The 19,913-nt window shown below is 37.7% G+C and overlaps 2 protein-coding genes across 3 annotated transcripts; one reads left to right on the top strand and one right to left on the bottom strand.

The window, feature by feature from the left end:
* Nucleotides 1-570: 570 nt before the first annotated feature.
* LOC128866330 (ankyrin repeat domain-containing protein 11) lies at nt 571-13,373 on the bottom strand. Of its 2 annotated transcripts, XM_054106961.1 has the most exons (7): nt 13,219-13,373; nt 7,440-7,504; nt 6,997-7,380; nt 3,612-6,928; nt 3,318-3,503; nt 3,145-3,231; nt 571-3,076 (listed from the first exon to the last, which is right to left on the bottom strand). In XM_054106961.1, exons 2-4 carry the CDS (start codon nt 7,461-7,463, stop codon nt 4,286-4,288), a joined length of 3,051 nt encoding a protein of 1,016 aa, XP_053962936.1. In that variant the 5' UTR covers nt 7,464-7,504; nt 13,219-13,373; the 3' UTR covers nt 571-3,076; nt 3,145-3,231; nt 3,318-3,503; nt 3,612-4,285. The 2 variants fall into 2 exon arrangements, with proteins under 2 accessions (XP_053962936.1, XP_053962938.1); XM_054106963.1 differs by lacking the exons at nt 3,145-3,231; nt 3,318-3,503 and having other exon boundaries at nt 572-677; nt 3,796-6,928.
* A 4,670-nt stretch (nt 13,374-18,043) lies between these two features.
* Nucleotides 18,044-19,913, top strand: LOC128865829 (activator of 90 kDa heat shock protein ATPase homolog 1). The gene is made up of 4 exons (XM_054106200.1): nt 18,044-18,360; nt 18,427-19,060; nt 19,127-19,262; nt 19,359-19,913. Exons 1-4 carry the CDS (start codon nt 18,213-18,215, stop codon nt 19,500-19,502), a joined length of 1,062 nt encoding a protein of 353 aa, XP_053962175.1. The 5' UTR covers nt 18,044-18,212; the 3' UTR covers nt 19,503-19,913.

Genomic DNA, 19,913 nt, shown 5'->3' with positions numbered 1-19,913 from the left:
AGTAGTAAGCGATGGACAATATTTTGAATATTAAATTTGTAACCATTTTACGTCAATAAAGTTTCAAATTTCGAAAAAAACCGCACGAACTTATTCATAGTCCTATTAATACAAAATAATATAAATTAAAATAAAAATAAAATCAATGAAATACTTCTAATCAAAATACAATAGAATGAATTCAAATAAAAACAGAAATAACAAGAAACAATCTAAAATATAAAGAATTAAAAAAATAATAATGTCAAATAAAGAAAAGCAATAATACGAAAGAGACTATATATAAAATAAAAAAGCGAAAATCACGAATGTTTATGGTTTATCTGAAATTTGACAATATTTTCATTGCACGCAGAAAGATGACTGTGGAAAGTGATAATTTTTATTTTCTTAAAATATTTTCAAAAAATGGTAGTAAAGTGAATAATTGAAAAGAAATAAAATATTTTATAAATAAAGCAATGCATATTTTCGAAACCAAGGCATACAATCTTTATTAAGTTTCTTTTTTTTTTTGTGTTTCATATATATTTTTTTAACACTATTATTATGATTAAATTTTAAAAAGTATTTTAAAATTCTAAATTGACTTGTACAAGCACCGAAACAGCTTTCTACAAGCTTTCTTTAGTTGTTACTGGAAAAATAATTCCGTTGTACATGCATTTGTACACACCCTGTAAGAAAAATTATTGAAAGATACTGTTTTTAATGCATGCAATTTTTTGATAAGCTACTAAGTGATAAATATTGAGTTTCTAACAGCTCTTAAACAGTTTCGTTCAGACAATTTAGGTTAGGTTAGGTTTCTAAAGATAGATAGTTCCTATACAACCAAGAAATCTTGACAAGTTCGAAAGGAGCTGGTTCTTCTATTTATAGCGTTTGCCGAGGAATGACTGCTATTGCAATAGGAAAACTGTTTCTTTCTTAGAGTTTGGAAGCCTGAAGAAAAATTTGAAGTCAACTCATTTGTACAAAAACAGTTGACAAAACAGACATAATCTCTTAGCTGACTATTGAAATAATTTATTGACGTCTCCACAGGTTTTATTTTCGCTCCGGTATTGCTACGCGGTTGGCACTCGGCTAAAACATTAGCCAATCCCCAGTCCTAAATAAAGGGTTTGCCAATAACAGGTGTTATTTTGAATAGCCCGCTATTTCTGTAGGTGTCACTTTTGAAGCTGCCATTTTTTGATATTTGATAAGTAGAAACTACGCCATTAATAAAAATGGAACGATAAACGCTTAAACAATGCATTGAAATTATTAAAATTGACTATAAAAATTGGGAAAATTTGGCTGAATCGGTTCGTAAAATTCAAATATTTTTGGGTCATCGTGAAGCACCTTGTCGGACCGCAATACAGAATTTGGAATTTGGAATTAGGCATTCCGCAAACGTCATCACACCGTATTTTGTATAAAGATTTGGGTCTTAGGGCTTAAAAAGTCCAGTTAACACAATAACTCAAGCCGTCCGATCATCAACAACGTCGTGTGTTTACTGATTGGGTCGTTGAAATGCATGAAAATGATCCGGAATTCCATCGAAAAATCATCTTGAGTCAACAAGCAAAATTGTCGGATCAGGGGCTCAGAAAATTCAAGAGTTACTGTTGAAAGCCTCTCTATCCTCAACGTGTGACTGTTTGGTGCGGTTTATGGTCCGGCGGAGTCATTAGATCTTACTTTTTTGAAACTGAAGCTGGAGCAACAGTTACGGTGAATGGATTGCACTATCGAGAGATGATTAACGATTTTTTATGGCCGGAATTGGATGGTATTGATCTGGACAACGTTTATTTTCAACAAGACGGCGCTACGTGCCACACAAACACCGAATATCTTCTTTGAATATCAAAATAACACTTCTTAGTGGAAAACCCTTTAGTTGTTTCTTGTAGAAGTAATGTTATGTCTTTTTCCAGGTGTTCCAAGCTGAGGTCTACGCTATAGGCAAAGCAGCAAGACCAGTAAGACTGATGGACTTACCTGCAACAAGCTTTACCATTTTCGTTGATAGTCAAGCAGCGATCAAGGCATTGACCTCAACACGCATAAATTCAAGATGCTCTCGCTTATCCAACACAACAACAACACACTTTGTTGGGCTCTCGGCCACTCTCGAGTGGAGGGAAATGAAAGAGCGGATGAGTGTGTAAAGAAAGGCTCTGAGTATGAGGTAGTGGATAAAAGTATTCTTCTGAGCGAACTATACACTGCGATTGACTTGAGCCTAAACGCGGAAACCAATAGATGGTGGTCTCTGACTACTAACTGTAGGGTATCCGAAAAGCTCTGGCCGAAACTGAAACTTAAAAGGATAAAATGTCTGCTTGGATTCAACAGGTTCACTTCCAGCGTCCTCACAGGTATTGTGACGGGTTACTGCGCTATTGAGACCATAGGCAATAGAATGGGTGTACGTTACAATAACTTCTGTGGGAGCAAGCAACCTGGCTAACTTAATCTAAGTGTTATTTGCGTAACATTTTCTTATAGCTACGTCACTGGGTGGATAATTTGTCAAACTTAAAAAAAACAAAATGCATTTACTTGTTGCAGATTAAAATTGCTGTACCCATCACGCCACCATAAATAAGTGTCTTGGAAAAATGTCTCATGCAGTCTATCTACACCATTTGAAAGTTTTTCGATTCTATAGTATCTGTTAGAGCTTTGAAGTTGGTGCACTAAACACAAATAAATGTGGAAAAGTTCCACAATTCCATCTACAATCTGCGATTCGAAGGTATTTTAGGGAAATTGCATTCTGAACTGCACCTAATGGTGTGAATACCGGTACTGCAAGAACGGTGCCAGTTCATCTGCTTTTTCGTTATCTTCAATGCTCCGATGTCCCGGGACCCAGATTAAGGTTACTTTATGGTTTTCGCTCAAGGTGGTAAGGCTATTCCTACTTTGTTCCACCACTTTAGAGGTTGTTGTTGTCGAATCCAACAGCTGCCTGGATTGCAGCTTGGCTATCCGAGAGAATAGCGATATTGCTCTTAAAAGAGAAATCTGGGATCAGTAGCCTACAAACTTCCCCAATTGCCAGTATTTCCGCCTAGAAGACAGTGCTGGTATTAGGGAGGCGCACAGATTTTTCAATTCCAAGTCTATGAGAATATTTACCAGCTCCAACACCACAATCCATTTTGCTGCCATCTGTATAGAATGTAGTATCGAAGTTGTTTAGTGAGAATTCCTTATTCCATTCCTCTTTAGATGGATCCACATGTCGTAGTTTCGTAAAAAAAAAAGTTATCGGTAATTCTCTAATTACAGGATGTTCAGGGTAGTCTTACCTCTTAAATAGGTGTCAAAGAACCGCAGTCAGACAGAGCTAGCTTTTTGTAGACCTTTTCTAAATCAGTGCTCCACACCGGTGTAGTTTCTTTGTAATTCCCGACCGGCTTAAGTAATGACACTTTTATACGTTTGCAAGCGAACGAAAAATGTTATCCTACTGACAATTTAACAGCTTTTTCCCTCTGGCAAGATATAAAATATAGAAAAAGGCATCTAATGAAAAGTCGCAATACTCAAGGACCGTTTCTGCATTCATTTATTTTGTACTTCCTCACAGGGTACGCACTTACATAAGTAGGCATATCTTCACACAAATTCTTACAGGGTGCGTGTGGGTGTGTATGTCTTTGGAAAGATTATCTCTTATTGTTATGCTTTGAATTGTAAATCATTATTGCGCTTTAGTTGGCATTAAAACCAAGTACATAACATCCCCATACATGGACGTATTTTATATTTTCCTTAAAAACGTACCTAGATATGTTTGTATGTGTACGTACAAACATCTTTTGTCAACCACTTATTGCTTTCTCCCACTTTGTCGCGCTTTCCTCGTACGAGCCGAGCGTATGAAAAACAATCTTTTATTTTCCAATTTGACGATAATTCAATGTTAATTCTATTTTAGTCCACACACACACGTGCATTCATGTGTGCATTCAGATGAATAAACCAGGCGCAGAATATGTAGGAAGCTCATGATTTGGAATAAATATTTACTTAAGTGCCAAGAAACGTAACACTGATATATTTTTTCTTTACCGAAGTTGAGCATTTCAAATTATACGCAATACACAATTACTTTTTCCAGTTATACTATAAATATATTTTACGCTTAACGAGTCCAGTCTGTGACTAACTAAATTTACATTTCTATAAAGTCACGCTTACATATGTACACACACACATTTACAAAACTTAATTCCTATTTACATTAACACTAAAGCCTTAATTGCAATAAAAGTCAAACCAAGCTAGACACATTGCTCGCATAGTAACCCGTCGCAGGTAACCTGGTCTTGGCGCCGAGTGCACCAGTTTCGTCTCGACTGTAGCCGTAGTGCCCGCCATTGTGCACTGCTGCTTTTGTAACGATGCCCGTTTCACTTAAGCCGGTTGGTTGTGTACTCATTCCAAAAGTGCCCGCTTCAGTAGCATGCGAGACGCGCTGTCCCTCCACATGATTCATTTGTTGAGCCTGTGCGCCTCTAACCGTGCCAACCTGTTCGCTGTAAGCACAATTTTCACTGCAAACCGCGTCGGTACATTCCGCACATCCGCTTTGACTTGAATGGACCCTACCAGGTACCAGGCTTTGGCTTGTCTTAATTGCTACCGGCACCAAGTGGGATTTCGAATTTATGCTACTCCTAACTGTGGGATCTCGTATGTAAGTATTCGCTTGTACTTGGCCATTCAGATTTTCTATGCTTTTGACGGCGTTAGCGACATTGAATTTTGGCAATGCATTCGTATAGCCGGAAATCTCATCTACTGTTGTTGTTGCTTGGACGGCACTTGGTGGTGCCATTCTACACTTGCGCTGCGACAAGTCGTGAAAGTAGGCATCTTTTGGCACATATCGTTCCGGCCAATAGTTCGTTTGGAATACGTAATTCTGTGAATCTGGTGAGTCGGTGGCATGTGAGGGCGTTGAGCCACGCGCCACCGCCGGCTTGCCTTCAAAAATTTGTTGCGCATACACTGGTGAGCCATGCGCACTTTCAAGTTGCGGTTGCTGTTGCACGATCTCCAAAGAGTCCAAGCATTCTTCGCCCGGATGACTTTCAGTGTACGAGGAATTCTGATAGTGCGTCACAGGTGTGCCTTGTTTGATGTACGCTGGCGTTGTCAAGAGGCCACGTTGTGTTTGCAAATTTGGAATATCGGTATAATCGGTATAATTTTTCAACTCAAATGCCGACTTCTTGACGAGGTTGTGTGGTTCTCTGCCGATCGTGTTTTCAAGCGGTAGCCCAATCTCTTTCAACATCGCCTCTTCTTTACTGTCGCTTTCGGCCAAACGATGCACTTGAAATAGCTCATCTTTGTAGCGCAGCTTATCCTCCTGTGTGTACTCCGATTCATTGCGCGTCTTCACATCCGCCAAGGTATCGGCTCTTTGGTGACTCTTACGTAATGCGCTTATCACATTCTGTATGACACTGCCACGCTTCTGTATGTCATACAAATACTCTAGCTGTCGTTCGGTAATCGGTTTATCTCTGTGTTGCCGATCGAGCGGTGACGCCGTTGACGAGGCTGTTGTCTCTTCTTCTGGCATTGCAGCAATCGCTTTGCGTTTTGCTGCGGCATGTGTTAGCTGGAAATTGCAATTATAATCGGGGCTCGAGACGACGCCAGTTTCGGAACTCATTTGCGCTGGAGTGACATTAGATGCCTCGCTGTTCGACGGGCTCAAATGCATATTTTGCACTCGCGCGCAAAGCGCTCCATCGCCTGTATCTATATCCAGGGCAGGAGTTTTTAACTTTTCCGGCGACTGTTCGTAGTCTTGTTCATTATGCGCAGGTACCTTCAAAAATGTGCTAGTCTTCGCAAGCAAGCTGCCCAAACGCTTCGACACATCGTAGAACTCATTGTTCGAATCTTCGCTTAATTGATTTTGCATATCCGTGGAATGTGGGCAACATTTCACTTCGTCTCTGTGAAGCAAACCACTTGCTTCGTTTGCGTTGGCGTCGAGCAAATCGAAACTTCGCGAGTTCGCCATTTTACTCTCCAACATATCGACCTTTTCGAGAAACTCTAGACTTCGACAACGTTTCAACGTATCGAGCATTTCTCTTGCTTCTTTCCCCTTCGAGATGACGTCAGTTGTTAGCCGCAAAGGATCGCCACGTTTCAAGTAGTTCTCCAAGTAAATACGTCTATTCTCGCATTCTACACGATCAGCGATCATGGTGCGTGTCAGCTTCTCAATTTGATGGTTTGTGCGCGCTGCCAACGCCTGTACTTTGTCATCTAAATGCTCCTTGGCATTGTGCACGTATTTTCGCAAATGTCGCTTATTTGAATTGATTTTATCCTCGATATGCTTGAAGAAAGGTCCACAATAACAGATATTTCCTATGCCGATCGGCCCCTTGCGTATGTGTCCGGCGAGGTCCAAATAGTACTGCTCACCGCGCTTCAGTGGCTCTTTGGGTAACGTTTCCAGCTTGGGTGATGGAAAAGCGCGCATATCGGGGAAATAATGACAGCCATAAGGTGACCAACTCACCTCATTCGAATGTGACTTTGCTGTACATGGCCCAGCTTTCGTTTTGTCCTCCTCACCCGCTGGCGGTTTACTTTTCTTATTACGTATGCGATGCGGATTATCTAAAATATCTAATATTTTTCCGAAGCCCTTACGTATCGCTATGTCGCGCGGCGTCTCACATTGTGAGTTACGTGAATTAATTTCGCATTCCGCCTCCAAAAGTATGCGTGACAATTTGTGCCTACCCATAGCACTGGTGATATGCAGCGGAGTATCCCCATTGAGATTTTTCTTGTTCACATCGCAGAAGGCTGAAATGAGTATGCGTGCAGCGCCTGCATGCCCATATCGACAGGCTGTGTGCAGAGCTGTGTCGCCATACTAGAGAGAAAGATACGAAAATATTATATGATAAAAGTTATTTAGCTTTGGGCAAATCGTTGGCTTACATAATTCTCAACATCTGGATTGGCGCCAGCCAAAAGTAATTCCCTACAGCTCTGGTTGTGGCCATTTTGTGCAGCTAAATGTAAGGCAGTGAAACCGGCAAAATTCTGTATGCTCAGCATTGGATTTTGTGCAGTCCCCCGATTTTGTTTAGCTGGCTCATTCTTTTGCTTGCTCTTCGAGGTCGGTTTGGTGGTCACTTTGGGTGTGCAAAGCAATTTCACCGAGCGACTGAAACCGCGCGACGCCACTTCATGTAATGGTGTGTTTCCTAATTTGGCTTCCTTTGCAGCGGTATCCGAATTCCCGGCAAGCAGCGTCTTTATCATTTCTTCATTGCCATTAGCGGCCGCCTCGTGGAGACTGGTCCAATCCTTGCCGCGATCCTGGGAGGAGTAGATATTATTAAAACCTTCCTTTGTTATGGAGCAAGAAATCTGTTTACCTGACTAATTGTATTTGGCAACATAGTTGATTTTGGACCTCAGAGAATTATAATAACGTCGGAGTCTGTAATAATGCAAAATATTTAAAATAAGTTATATTAGACAAAAAAGTCATCGTTGCTTCAGATTAACATAAAGTTTGCAAAATTATCACATAATCATCGAGTCGTACCAAGAAGAAAAAGGTATTTTAGCACATTGAGTGCCATGTCGTTCGGTTTTGTACGACACCTAATGCTTTCTGGGGCGCCAGAGGTTGTTTTAGGCCTCATCCATTGCCTTCCTTCAGTATTTTATGTTTTTAAAGGTTTGAACCCAAATAGTCGTTTATTTGTAAGATTCTCATTTTTTGTACAACGCATGGGAGTTCTACTTAATTGCGTTTTTTTGATTGAAGACCAAAACCTATCAATTATAATTTCAGAGGTTTTTTAATACAAAACAAAATTTTTGTTGGAGTGAATTTTTTTTATTATGATCTGGCAGGTAATTTCAATACATTTATTTTTTGAATATGATATCCGGCACATGTCCGCTGCCGCTACGATTTCCATGGTCCATTCGATCAGCCCAATTTTTGACTACTTCTTCCACATTTCCATTGCAGCCGGTTCTACTTTACCGGAATTACTCGATTTTTTCACGACCAAGGGCTGCCGCCCTAGTAAACTAGCCCTGTCTAGTGAACCATATATCACTAGTTCTTCCAATAAATTTGGCCATATGGTGTTAATGGTGGATCGAATATTGCAACAAACCGATTGTTCAATTCGCTGTATGGGAAGTTGCGCCGTCTTGTTGGAACAAAATGTCGTCGATGTTAGGGGATTAATTTTTGGAAACAAAAATTCAGTCATCATCGTTCGATAGTGTTTGCCATTCATCGTAACGTCATCTGCTTCCTCATTTCAAAAGAAATAAGGGCCAATGATGCCGCCAGTCGATAAACAGCACGTAAAATGAACGAAGCGCTCTATGAACTTCCCGAATAGATTTATTTTTTCAAAGTAAATTTCCACAATTTGGAAGCGTCATTCTGGCGGTTCTGGCGTTAAACTATTCGTGATGACTTGCCAAGCCTTAGTGAACAGAAATGTCAATACAGTGTGCCATTCTCAGCTATCAAACCACAATTATCTATATCGATTGTTCTCATGCAGCTAAAAAACACCCGATAGAACTAGTAAATCTGGAGTTCTAGACTGATGGAGAATAACTCTAAAAATATGATGAGGCTATAGGGGAATTTCAATATCGCTGCCTGAGATATCTACCCACTTATTTTTCAATTTGGCGAGTAGTTGATCATTATTTCGGAATACTTCATGGCCTATTTTATGCAAAGAGACGGATTATTGTGCCAACGTGACATAACATTCAGTTTTATAAGCCTTGATGTACGCAAGTGGCGTTTGGTCGTCCAACAAAAGCAATCATTGCTGCTCTTAAGATGCCGTCATCGCTTCAGTGATAGAATAAGAATGGTAAAGCAATATTAGCACTCTACTGTAGCACATTGCCACCTACGTGCTGGACTATGTCGGTTGTGCGCTTAGAATAATAAAAAAAAAATAATCATCCAATTTTGTTCTTTAATAAAAAAAAGTGATTTTGAGTGATGGCAATTTTTATTTTCATCATTACGCGTTGCATTGATTGTCTGTTTATACTTTACTGCAGCTGTTTAGTTCACACGTGTCGAATATGATTGACGTACGACGTAATTTGCAAAAATTAGGAATCTTCCGATAGGGTGATTAATTTTGCGCCATCTTGTATTTCTCACCTCGCAGTAGGCAAGCGTTAGCTTTGCTATGAGATTATCGCAAGCCACATTTTTATTATATCATCTAACCATAATCTTATTTTCCATAGCGTTTTAGTCCAATTTAATTGCCAACGATCGCGAAATTCAACCTCGGTTTTCTGCTGCTTTTTTGTTTTATACAGAAGTGTTTCTTATGCAGAAATGTTTTTTTTCCTACATCTTGTACATCGGTAAGGCTAAAGACTGAATTCCAAATTCTCATTTCGCAGTAAAATTCTAACTTTATATTTATAGTTCTCATATTTTAGTGGATAACCTAACGTCCAGTTGAATTTCAGCTACAGATTCTCTTGGAACTGCTTTGGTGCTTTTTGTAAAAAAATTATTATCTGTCGATTGTTGTTACTGTTACATAAATATTTTACATAAATGTTTGAGGAATGCAGCTAAAATGAGAGTCCTTGGCCGGATATACAAAAGTACGGGACGTTCTGGTAACATGCAATCGACTGATGTAGGATTTTCGCTTCTCTTTTTCCACTTCTGCGTTTCACCTCTATAAAATGGATTTTACCGCTGATTTAAGAATCGACATACATATTTTTAAAAATGTGTTTTTTTTTTGTTAAGAGAGCACATTTTGAAAATCACTCTCCAGTTATGAAGGGTCTTTCAAGAGCAACGCCTAGATGTTAGTTGTGAATAATTCCTAGACAGTGCCTTTTTTTTGTCATCTTTGACATGTGTCAAGGATAAACACGGACAAATTTGACGGTATTTTTACCGTTATGTGCTAGATTTAAAAAAGCAAATAGCTTCGTTGACAGTTGAACAAATATCAATTGCAAATGGCTTGAACGCCAGCATTTCGTTGTTTCTTTATTATAAAATTATATTTAATTATATAATTGGCGCGTACACCTTTTGTGGGTGTTTGACCGAGGTCCTCCTTCTATTTGTGGTGTGCGTCTATCACAAAAAGGGGGGGCCTACAGTTTTAAGCCTACTGCGAATGGCAGATATTATTTATGAAGAGCTTTTTCATGATCTGCTGAAAGGCGAGCGCTATTAGAAAATACTGTTTCTTCAGGTTGATGTTTCACGGAGATTCGTACCAACGTCTTCCTATAGGTAGTCGCGCACCCACCCATCCGGCTATGGCGTTTCTTTATTAATATTACTTTTTATTGTTGTAGGTCTACGAAATAAATTTATTCGTACGTACACATATCGCCGTAGCCGAATGGGTCGGTGCGCGACTACCATTCGCAATTCACAGAGAGAACGTCGGTTCGAATCTCGGTGAAACACCAAAATTAAGAAAAACATTTTTCTAATAGCGGTCGCCCCTCGGCAATGGCAAACCTTCGAGTGTATTTCTGCCATGAAAAAGCTCCTCATAAAAATATTTGCCGTTCGCAGTCGGCTTACTACTGTAGGTCCCTCCACTTGTGGAACAATATCAAGACGCGCACACCACAAATAGGAGGCCAAACACCCAAAAAGGGTGTACGCGCCAATTATATATATATATATATATACACATATCGTCATTAAAATAGGTACGCTATCTTTACTGCTTTGTTGTGAATTTAAAAGAGCCGTTGGTTGAACAGATTTGGTTATTTTCAGAAAGTGTAATTTTGAGTGGCCACTAAAATAGGTACTTTGCGGATAACTCTTGCATTTTAGCCAACCAAGTGCAAAAATAGTGAATGTAACGTAAGTAGCGAATTAAATAATTCATTTGATAATTAATATGAATTTCTTTCAAAGATGATTTGTGTGCAGTATTGCACCGTTGAGGAGCGCTTTTTACAAATTTATCGCTGAGTCACTTGTACGATTAAAAAATGTTGTTATAAATGCTCTTGAGCCCAAAAATGCTACAGAATGTCGTGGTGGCAAAAAAAGAAGTTACTTTAATTGCAGCTGAAATCAACAATGTATAAGTAGTATCAGCGAGAACTGACGTCAATTATACAACTTGAACCTACCAGGCAAAATAGTTCGAAAAGTTCCTCTGTTGAAACAATCAAATTTAAGGAAGAGGAAAAGTTTTGCGTAAGAACAGAAGGCATGGTGTGGACCAGAGGTTGTGAAAAATTGTATAACATACTTTGGAGCGATGAAAAATAAGTTAACTTGAAAATGATACTGGGCGAACTGTCAGATGTCCTAAAGGACAAGAGTTCTCACCGCGGTAGGGGATGCTTCTCTTGGTATTGGATAGGATCTATTCACCAAATAACCAAGAAAAGGGACAAACTTATTTACAAGAGCATACTTCAAGAAGTCATGCTACCATTTGCTGAGGAGAATATGCCGCTTCGGTTGCTTTTTATGCCAAATAATGCCCTCTCCTCACTCCTCAATATTAGTACGTGAATGGTTTTTACAAAATAATGTTGAAGTTGTGGTTGGTCAAGCCAGTCATCCGACTTGAACTCCATTGAAAACTTTTCGGGTGATTTAAAGAAGCGAATCGCGAAGGAAAAAGGTTTTGTGGCAAAAAATTAAAGAACTATGGTATTCCAGAGAGAGCGTAGGTTCGAAACTCGGTGTAAGACCAAAAAGAAGAAAAAGTTTTTTTCTAATAGCGGTCGCCCCTCGGCAGGCAATGGCAAACCTCCGAGCGTGTTTCTGCTATGAAAAAGCCCCTCATAAAAATTTAAAAAAATATCTGCCGTAGGGAAACTGTAGGTCCCTCCATTTGTGAAACAACCTCAAGACACACACCACAAATAGGAGGAGGAGCTCGGCCACACACCAAAAAAAAAAAAAAAACGAGTGTACGCGTCAATTATAATATGTATTATATATTTATTTATTTATTAAACTTCGATCATTTAAACAGCATTTTTTTTTAAGTCACTATGTCATTTTTGTATCGTATCTATTTCTATTTCGTAAACCTTACTTAAGCTGCAAATAACTTCATAAATACTGAAACTGTCTTTTATGGAACCAATATTAAATGCATTAGAAATTCTTTTAAGCCCCCAAAGCATACTTTGAATAATTTTTTTTTTTTTTTTTAATTTTCCTTTTTAATCCTCAGCGAATTATTATTACTATTTTTATTCTCTTTGAAGTCGATTACTTCTCGTTTGTCGTCCTCTTGTTTTTTTCTTTATGCTTCTTTATTTAGCAGATGAATATCGTTTTCTAAGTATTCAAAATGATAAAAATTACTGCACGTAAAATTGCGTCTTGTTTGGCGTATTTTTTTATATTTGTTTTTGTACATACACTTTTGTTTTATTTGATTTTGTTATTATTTTTCCTTTTTTTTTTTTGTCGCTGATTTATTTAACTTTACAATGCCGTGTTATGCATAGCAAATACGTGCATACATACGCACATACATATGTGCAATATCCATAGCGAAAAACGAATATGAAAAAAAAAATGATTTCCCTCTGCAACTACGTAAAACGAAGTTTGACACGAACAATATCGCAAGATAAGTTACCACAAATGCCATTGGCCTTCATTAACTGTTTACTTCATTTTTTCCACCATTTGGCCACTAAGTAAAAGATATGCATGCGTACTTGCCATAAACTTTTCTCGAAGGTAACCAAGCACTAAACAAAGCAAATTTTCTGTAAAAAAGAAATATTTACATATTTCATCTTTTTTCATATTTTCTATGCAAATTTTGGCATGTTGTATAAAAATTGTCCCATAAAATTCTGTGTAAATGCATACATTTGTATGTAGGTTATTGATTCCCACTGGTGGCTTAAGCCTACGAACTGCACACACAAACATAGACACATGTATTTGTATGTATTGAGCCCCACTTATGTGTTTCATTTGAATAATTTCACTTATAACATATATTAAATTTTTCTATCTCAGACATTTTAGGTATTCACTGCTGCATAAATTTCACTGTGCGAAAGTGATTATGAGTTATCAAAGGCGCAGGCGTAAAGTTGAAGCACAAAATTCCAATACTTAATTTGTAATTTTTTCATAGGATGGTATTTACACACACTTACGCACTGTAAAGTATAATAAATATTTGTGTCTACGAGCGCGAAAACGGCATTCAAGTAATCCTCACACCGATCGCCACATTCATTTCGTTCAATGGCTTAACGTAAACTGTTCGAAATGGCAAACGAAGATAGTTAAATGCATATCTGCGTCTGAAAACCAGTTTATGGCCAACTCAAACTTGGCTTAAAGTATGTTAGACAGCCAAAAAACATATGGTCCTAAGTGAAAGATAGTAGGCGAATAGTTATAATATTGCTGGCAACCCTTTCGAGTGTCATTTGCGCAAAATTTGTAACGAAACAAAAGAATTGTATTCTAAAATATGTATGTGCTTATTCGATCCTCGGTTGGTTGTTTTGCCACTGAAATGTTCATAGTATTTCGAAAAAGCTTCTTTCAATATCTTTTTTCTTTTAACATTAAAAAATATAATAAATAATTAAGGCACAGAAAAACTCATCCGAGGTTTTCACAGTGAACGCCTTCCTTCCGTTATAATATAATATATGCATATACAGGGTCCGGCACTCGAAGTGTAACCAATTAAAAGGGCCATACATTTAATTGGGAAATTTACTTTTACTCAATTCAAAGTAAAAAATGTATGAAAATAATACGAAATTCAGAATCAATTTATTTCTGCTCGATACGAACGAATCGCAAGCTGCCCAAATGTGACTAGCAGGAATTTTGGTGCACTCACAGACAATGGCTTCTGGTGAATCTTTTGCTCTCCAAAATGGCCCAAAGAGAATAATCTACGGATTCGCGTTTGGTGAATTTGTGAGCCATTGTGTAGATGTTATGAAGTTCGGAACGTTGTTTTTTAGCCATTCTTGGTTCACTCGGGCTTTGTTAGACGGTGCCGAGTCCTTTTGAAACGTCCATGATCTTCCACCGAAATGTTTGTCTGCCAGCAACCTCCACAATACTTTCCCAATAATATTTCGTATTTACCTTGACGCCAGGCTCGATGAAAACGAATGGAGAGCGCCCATCTGCGGTTACAGCGGCCCAAACCATTACCTGTGGCGGGAGCTGCCTCCTGGTGGGCAATCGATGACTCAAATTCTCGTATGAACGGTCGATCAAATAAACCCTATCGTTTTGGGAGTTTACGAATTGCTCAATTTGAAAAATTTTCTCGTCAGAAAACACAATATTTGGAAATTGACCGCTTTCGGCCAAGCGAAGCACCTCCTTCGCTCTCTCAAGTCTGACTTGTTGCTGCTTTGGTGTGAGATCATGCGCCTTTTGGATCTTGAAAGGTTTGACTTTGAGATCATTTCTCAGTATGCGGCGGATGCTGCGGCCAGATATTTTCAGTTCTTTCGCCATTTAATTGGCACTTCGTCGGGGATTTCGCTCAAGTCGCTTCTTCACCTTTTCAACCATTTCACGTTACGTTACGGTCTCTTGATGACCAGCTCCATGACGTTTCGCGATGCTACCAGTAGCATTGTAACGAGTAATGGTGCTATAAACAAAAACTTTATTTACTTTAAGATGCTCGAGATTTGTGATTTTCCAGCCAAATATAATGCAATTACACTATTACGTTTGAAATCCATTACTTATTTTCTTTTTTCGCGTTTACTCTCTTCAAAATGCTTTCGCGCGCTTGTAAACAATAGTCTGGACTGAAGTTGGTTACACTTCGAGTGCCGACCCTGTAATAAGGCTTTTATATAAAATATAAATGTATTATAACTATAAATGTAACATAAAGTTAAGGACCGCCCTGAACAGCAAAGCTAAATCAAACGCCTAAATTTTCCTGGTGTACTGCCTCAAAGTAACAGTAGCATCCATTGAACTTGTTCCTGGTTACTCTAATTAAGGTTAGAGCAGCGACAATCAATAAACTTACTACAATCTGAAGAAGTTTTGTTACCCACTCTGAGGATATTCAGAGCTGTGAGATTCCATAGTGTAATGAGACAAAATATGTCAGGTAGCAATGGCATTCGTTTTCAATACGCAGCCCTGGCAGTTACGAGTATACAGTAATTTTTTTTTGTCTTGTTCAATCTGCGTCGTTCTTTTTAACCCGTTTAATGAATATATTTTTGAAATTTAAAATTAAACGATTCGTGTGAAATTCAAAATTCTAAGTTGAAAAGCCCAAATTATCAAAAGTCATTTGGATTGCTGTTGGATCATTTAATACAAAAAATTCTTCAAAACTGCTGTGAAAAAATGTTACCAATTCAGCATGAAAATAAGAAAATTGCAAATGTGCGTACATCAAACTGGCTGGCATAATTCTACACTTCTCATACTAGTATTACTTCTTTTTCTTCATAGGCGGAATAACCACTTATGGTATTTTGGCTGAGTTTAACAAAACGCGTAAGTCATTTCTCTTGTTAACCGGTGCCAGTTGGGCACACCAACTGAAGCCAAGTCCTGCTCTATCTGATCTTTCCAACGCAAAGGAGGCCTTCCTCTTCCTCTGCTACCACCAGTAACGGATACTTTCAGAGTGTTTCGGGAGCGTTTACATGCATTCAGACGGCATTATTCGCTGCACTAAGTCTATGACGTGTAAAGTTCCAAAAATCTTCCGCATAAACTTTCTTTCAAACACTCCAAGGGAGTCCGAAGGGGCCGGATATTGACATCGTCCAAGATTCTGCACCATACGATCGGACTAAGCAGATTGAGAGGACCTTATTACTCACACTTGATTTCAAGGCTGACCTTATTATCGATGTTAATACTAGTTCATAAACAAACGACGTACATATTTTACAACTGCAAAATCAAACGTGCGCCGACAACTTTTTTGATAACAGGAGGTACTTTTTCTTGTCTTTATTCACCACCAGACCCATTCGCTTTGCTTCTTTATCCAGCTTAGAAAAGGCAGAACTATCGGACGGAAGGCGTGGTTGTTAAGACCGATGATGTCAATATCATCGGCATACGCCAGCAAGTACCTATATGCTCTTATAATAAATTATGTCTGAGCGATTAAATTCTGCAGCTCCCACAAATTTTTCTAACATCAGGTTAAACAAATCACACGACAGCGAGTCACACTGTCTGAAAGATCGTCTGTTATAAAGTGGCTCGGAGAGTAATAATAAGAAGTTCAAATGTTAAAAAGAAAGTTGAATAGGTTTCACATTTATTTAATGTAAAAATTTTCACATTTATTCAATATGGTTCCACAGTAAAATATCTTCGGCTGCTTTAAATATTTTTACAAAAGAAAAAAATTTTTTTTATTTTTTGTGTCAAATTTATATACTTATTTCCAAAAAACGTACCGAAATTGTTCTAATTTTAAAGTTTATTAATGTTAATAATAATATAATTTCATTCTCTTAGATAACTGAGTGGCAAATGATTTCAGGTGTTCCTCAAGGAAAAGTTAAAATTTAAAAGATTGCTATTTTTCGCAAAAAAACAAAAAACTATTACAATTTTTCGATCTCCTCCGCTTTTATTATTGTTGAATTTGATTAAAAAATATAATATATAGATTTTGACCAATTACAAGAAATTTAAAAATTGGTAGTAAACAATTAAAAAGAATAAATGTGTGTGAATACTCCATTATTCAATTACACCAACTTTTTAATAACTTCCGATTGTCTAATTTATATTTCTAAACCGAATATTTTGCTGACGATATGCGGCCCAAATCACAATTAGTCATTAAATTTGCTGTTCGACAATACCTATGTACATTACGATTCTCAAATTCGTTTCACTAAAATTTGTCATTTAAAAATTTCTTAGAGTCAGTCGTACATTTTTAAACTGAATTGAACTCTACAAAATTGAACTTTGAAACTTAGTTTAACTGGACTTATGGTGCTCACACTCACCACCGTATCGTAGTCCTTTTCCGCAGCCCGTAGGGTACACAAAATTGAGCAAAACTTATCCCGTAGAAAACTACTGCGTTCTTTTAGTTACATATTTACACAATACATCGGTTTGTGTTTGGTTGTATCTACACAATGTTGCCATTGAGAGGTGGTGAGAGAGCAATCAGCTAACACGAGTCTACGAAAACTATGCAAAATCCTATGATAAAATCTACGAAACTATAGAACGCAAGGATGGTGAGAATTCATTTACATATATCGGGCTCTCATTAGTTTCATCGACCGGGCATGCGTTTATGTTGGTGACTGTGAGCACCATTAGTCTATAGAGTATGCGTGGTACAGTTTTATGGGTATTTCTTAGTGGACTTTTGAATATGAAAATATAACGAAGCGAATTTCAAGAAACCACTACTAAAAAAACTATATTTTTAAGATTTTCGCTAACGTTTATTATTGTTGTTGTAAAGAAAAAAATACCACAACAGTGCGATTACACATTTTCCAATAAGCTCGTTTTCGTAGGAACAATATATTTCCGTTAGTCAGAAGGTTTTCAAAAAATATATGCATACGAGCCATCTCTTGCCCTTAAGATATATATTTTACCATATTCATAATGTATATATTCGTTTTGGGGCAGTTCCAGCTCAATTTCGCTAACAAAACTCGGCTAGCAAATTCACCACACCAAAAATCAGTCGAATATAAAATGATTCTAATTACTTCCACGAAACGGGTCGCTTATTACACTTTGTTTGATTCTCATTCAAAAAGTGAAATAAAAAGTATTGCCCTCATTTACTAAGAAAAATACAAAAAGATTTGTGTATTTATATAAGTTACGTTGCATTAACTCACAATTTTGCAATTTTCAATATTCGCCTGGCATTCTATATTGGTCTCCAAACCGAATACGAATATTCGTATTGCATACTTTTATGTGATCTAATCAGTACGGCATCCCCGAACAGCTGCCAGTTTATGCGCGAATATTCTCGATTTTCATTTTTCTTGTCAACTGCCATAGGAAACGTGATTTCATATAGAAATTCACTAATTCAGCCTGCAAGTTCTGTACAACGTACTGTAAAAACTGTAAAAATTCAATAAACTATTAGCGTTAAAGAATTTACAAGATTTGATATAAAATGGCAAAGTGGGGTGAAGGTGATCCACGTTGGATTGTTGAGGAACGCCCTGATGCAACAAATGTCAACAATTGGCATTGGACTGAAAAAAATGCAACGCCATGGTCCAAGGAACGTTTGACACAATTATTGAATGGTCTCAAAATTGGTAAGTCCATTTTAAATGCACTTTCATTAAAAAATTGTGCTTTAAACGAAATGTTGAATGTTGCAGAGAAAGATGAGGTCAAATGCGTTGTTGATACGGTTGATGATTGTAGCGGTGAGGCTACGGTTAACAACCGCAAAGGGAAACTTATATTTTTCTACGAATGGAAGTTGGTGCTTAAGTGGACGGGGATATTATTGAAAAATAGTAAATTAGAACACAAGGGAAAAATTACTATACCGAATTTGTCCGAGGAGATGGACATCGATGACATTGAGATTACCATTACCATTGATGAGTCTAACGATGAGTCGGAAAACTTGAAACAATTCATGTACAATATTGGGCGTGACGTCGTACGAAAGCAATTAGAGTGCTATATTAAAGAGTTGAAAGAGGAGTACTCGAAAAATTTAATACTTCCGAAGAAAGGTGAAGAAAACAGTGTTATCACACCAAAGGCTAAACAACCTGGATCTAGCATCGCAACAGAAACTAAATTAAAAAACGCTGCGAATCCAGCGAAAGCCAATGATACGGTTGCTGGTAGCATTGGTTGTAAATTGGACGTAAGGACGCTAAAAATGACTGAAGAGTTCAATTGTAATGCAAACGATTTATACAATGCGCTAACAAAAGCGGAAATGGTAACTGCTTTTACACGCGCACCGGCTAAAGTAGACTCCTCGCGTGGTGGCGAGTAAGTATTGTATTTGAGCTAATATCAAAAAAGCTATGGCCCTAACGAAAATATTTCGCATTTCAGATTTGTTTTGTATGGCGGTAATGTGCATGGTAAATTTGAAGAGCTGGTGCCGGAAAAAAGAATAAAACAATCTTGGCGACTTAAAAACTGGCCTTCAGGACACTATTCCGAAGTTGTGATAGAATTGGAGGAGACGGTAAAGACCCCTTCTATAGTATTACACTTTCTCAAATTCGTATATATATTTTCGGATTTATAATTTCTGCAACTTTTGTTTATTTCTATTTTGCAGAAAAACAACACGCAAATGAAACTGCTGCAAACAGGCATTCCTGCATCTGAATTTGATGCTATGCGCGCCAACTGGCACCGATATTACTGGCATAGTATTAAGCAAACATTCGGGTTTGGATTATCTATTTCGGATATATGGTAAAATTAGCTAATTTATATCTGCGAGACACTGTGGATTCTTTGGGATGTAATCTACAAAAAGGGAATCACTTCGCACATTAAAAATTTACCAAAAGAACAGCAACAACAACAACAAAACGCTTACGCTGTTAAATTATGCTTCGATTATACTTAATTTATAATTGCTTTAAGGACTGCCAGCTTGGCTATGGCTTACCTGGAGACCATCTTCGATTGTACACAAACTATACAAAAACCAAAACTAAACTAATTAAAAAGTTGAAATATGAAAGGGAAATAATGTAATTTTGAATTTTGAGCAAATTAGTTGAATTATAGAAGTTTTTGTAAGAAATGTGCATATCTTTGTCATTACAACAAACAAAAGTCGCAAATAAACTAAGATTCGGTCGCAGGTTGATGCCATGATAAA

Source organism: Anastrepha ludens, chromosome 6 (assembly GCF_028408465.1).
Source record: "Anastrepha ludens isolate Willacy chromosome 6, idAnaLude1.1, whole genome shotgun sequence".
Taxonomy (NCBI): domain Eukaryota; kingdom Metazoa; phylum Arthropoda; class Insecta; order Diptera; family Tephritidae; genus Anastrepha; species Anastrepha ludens.
The sequence above is the reverse complement of the archived record's forward strand: the minus strand, read 5'-3'. Positions and strand labels throughout refer to the sequence as shown.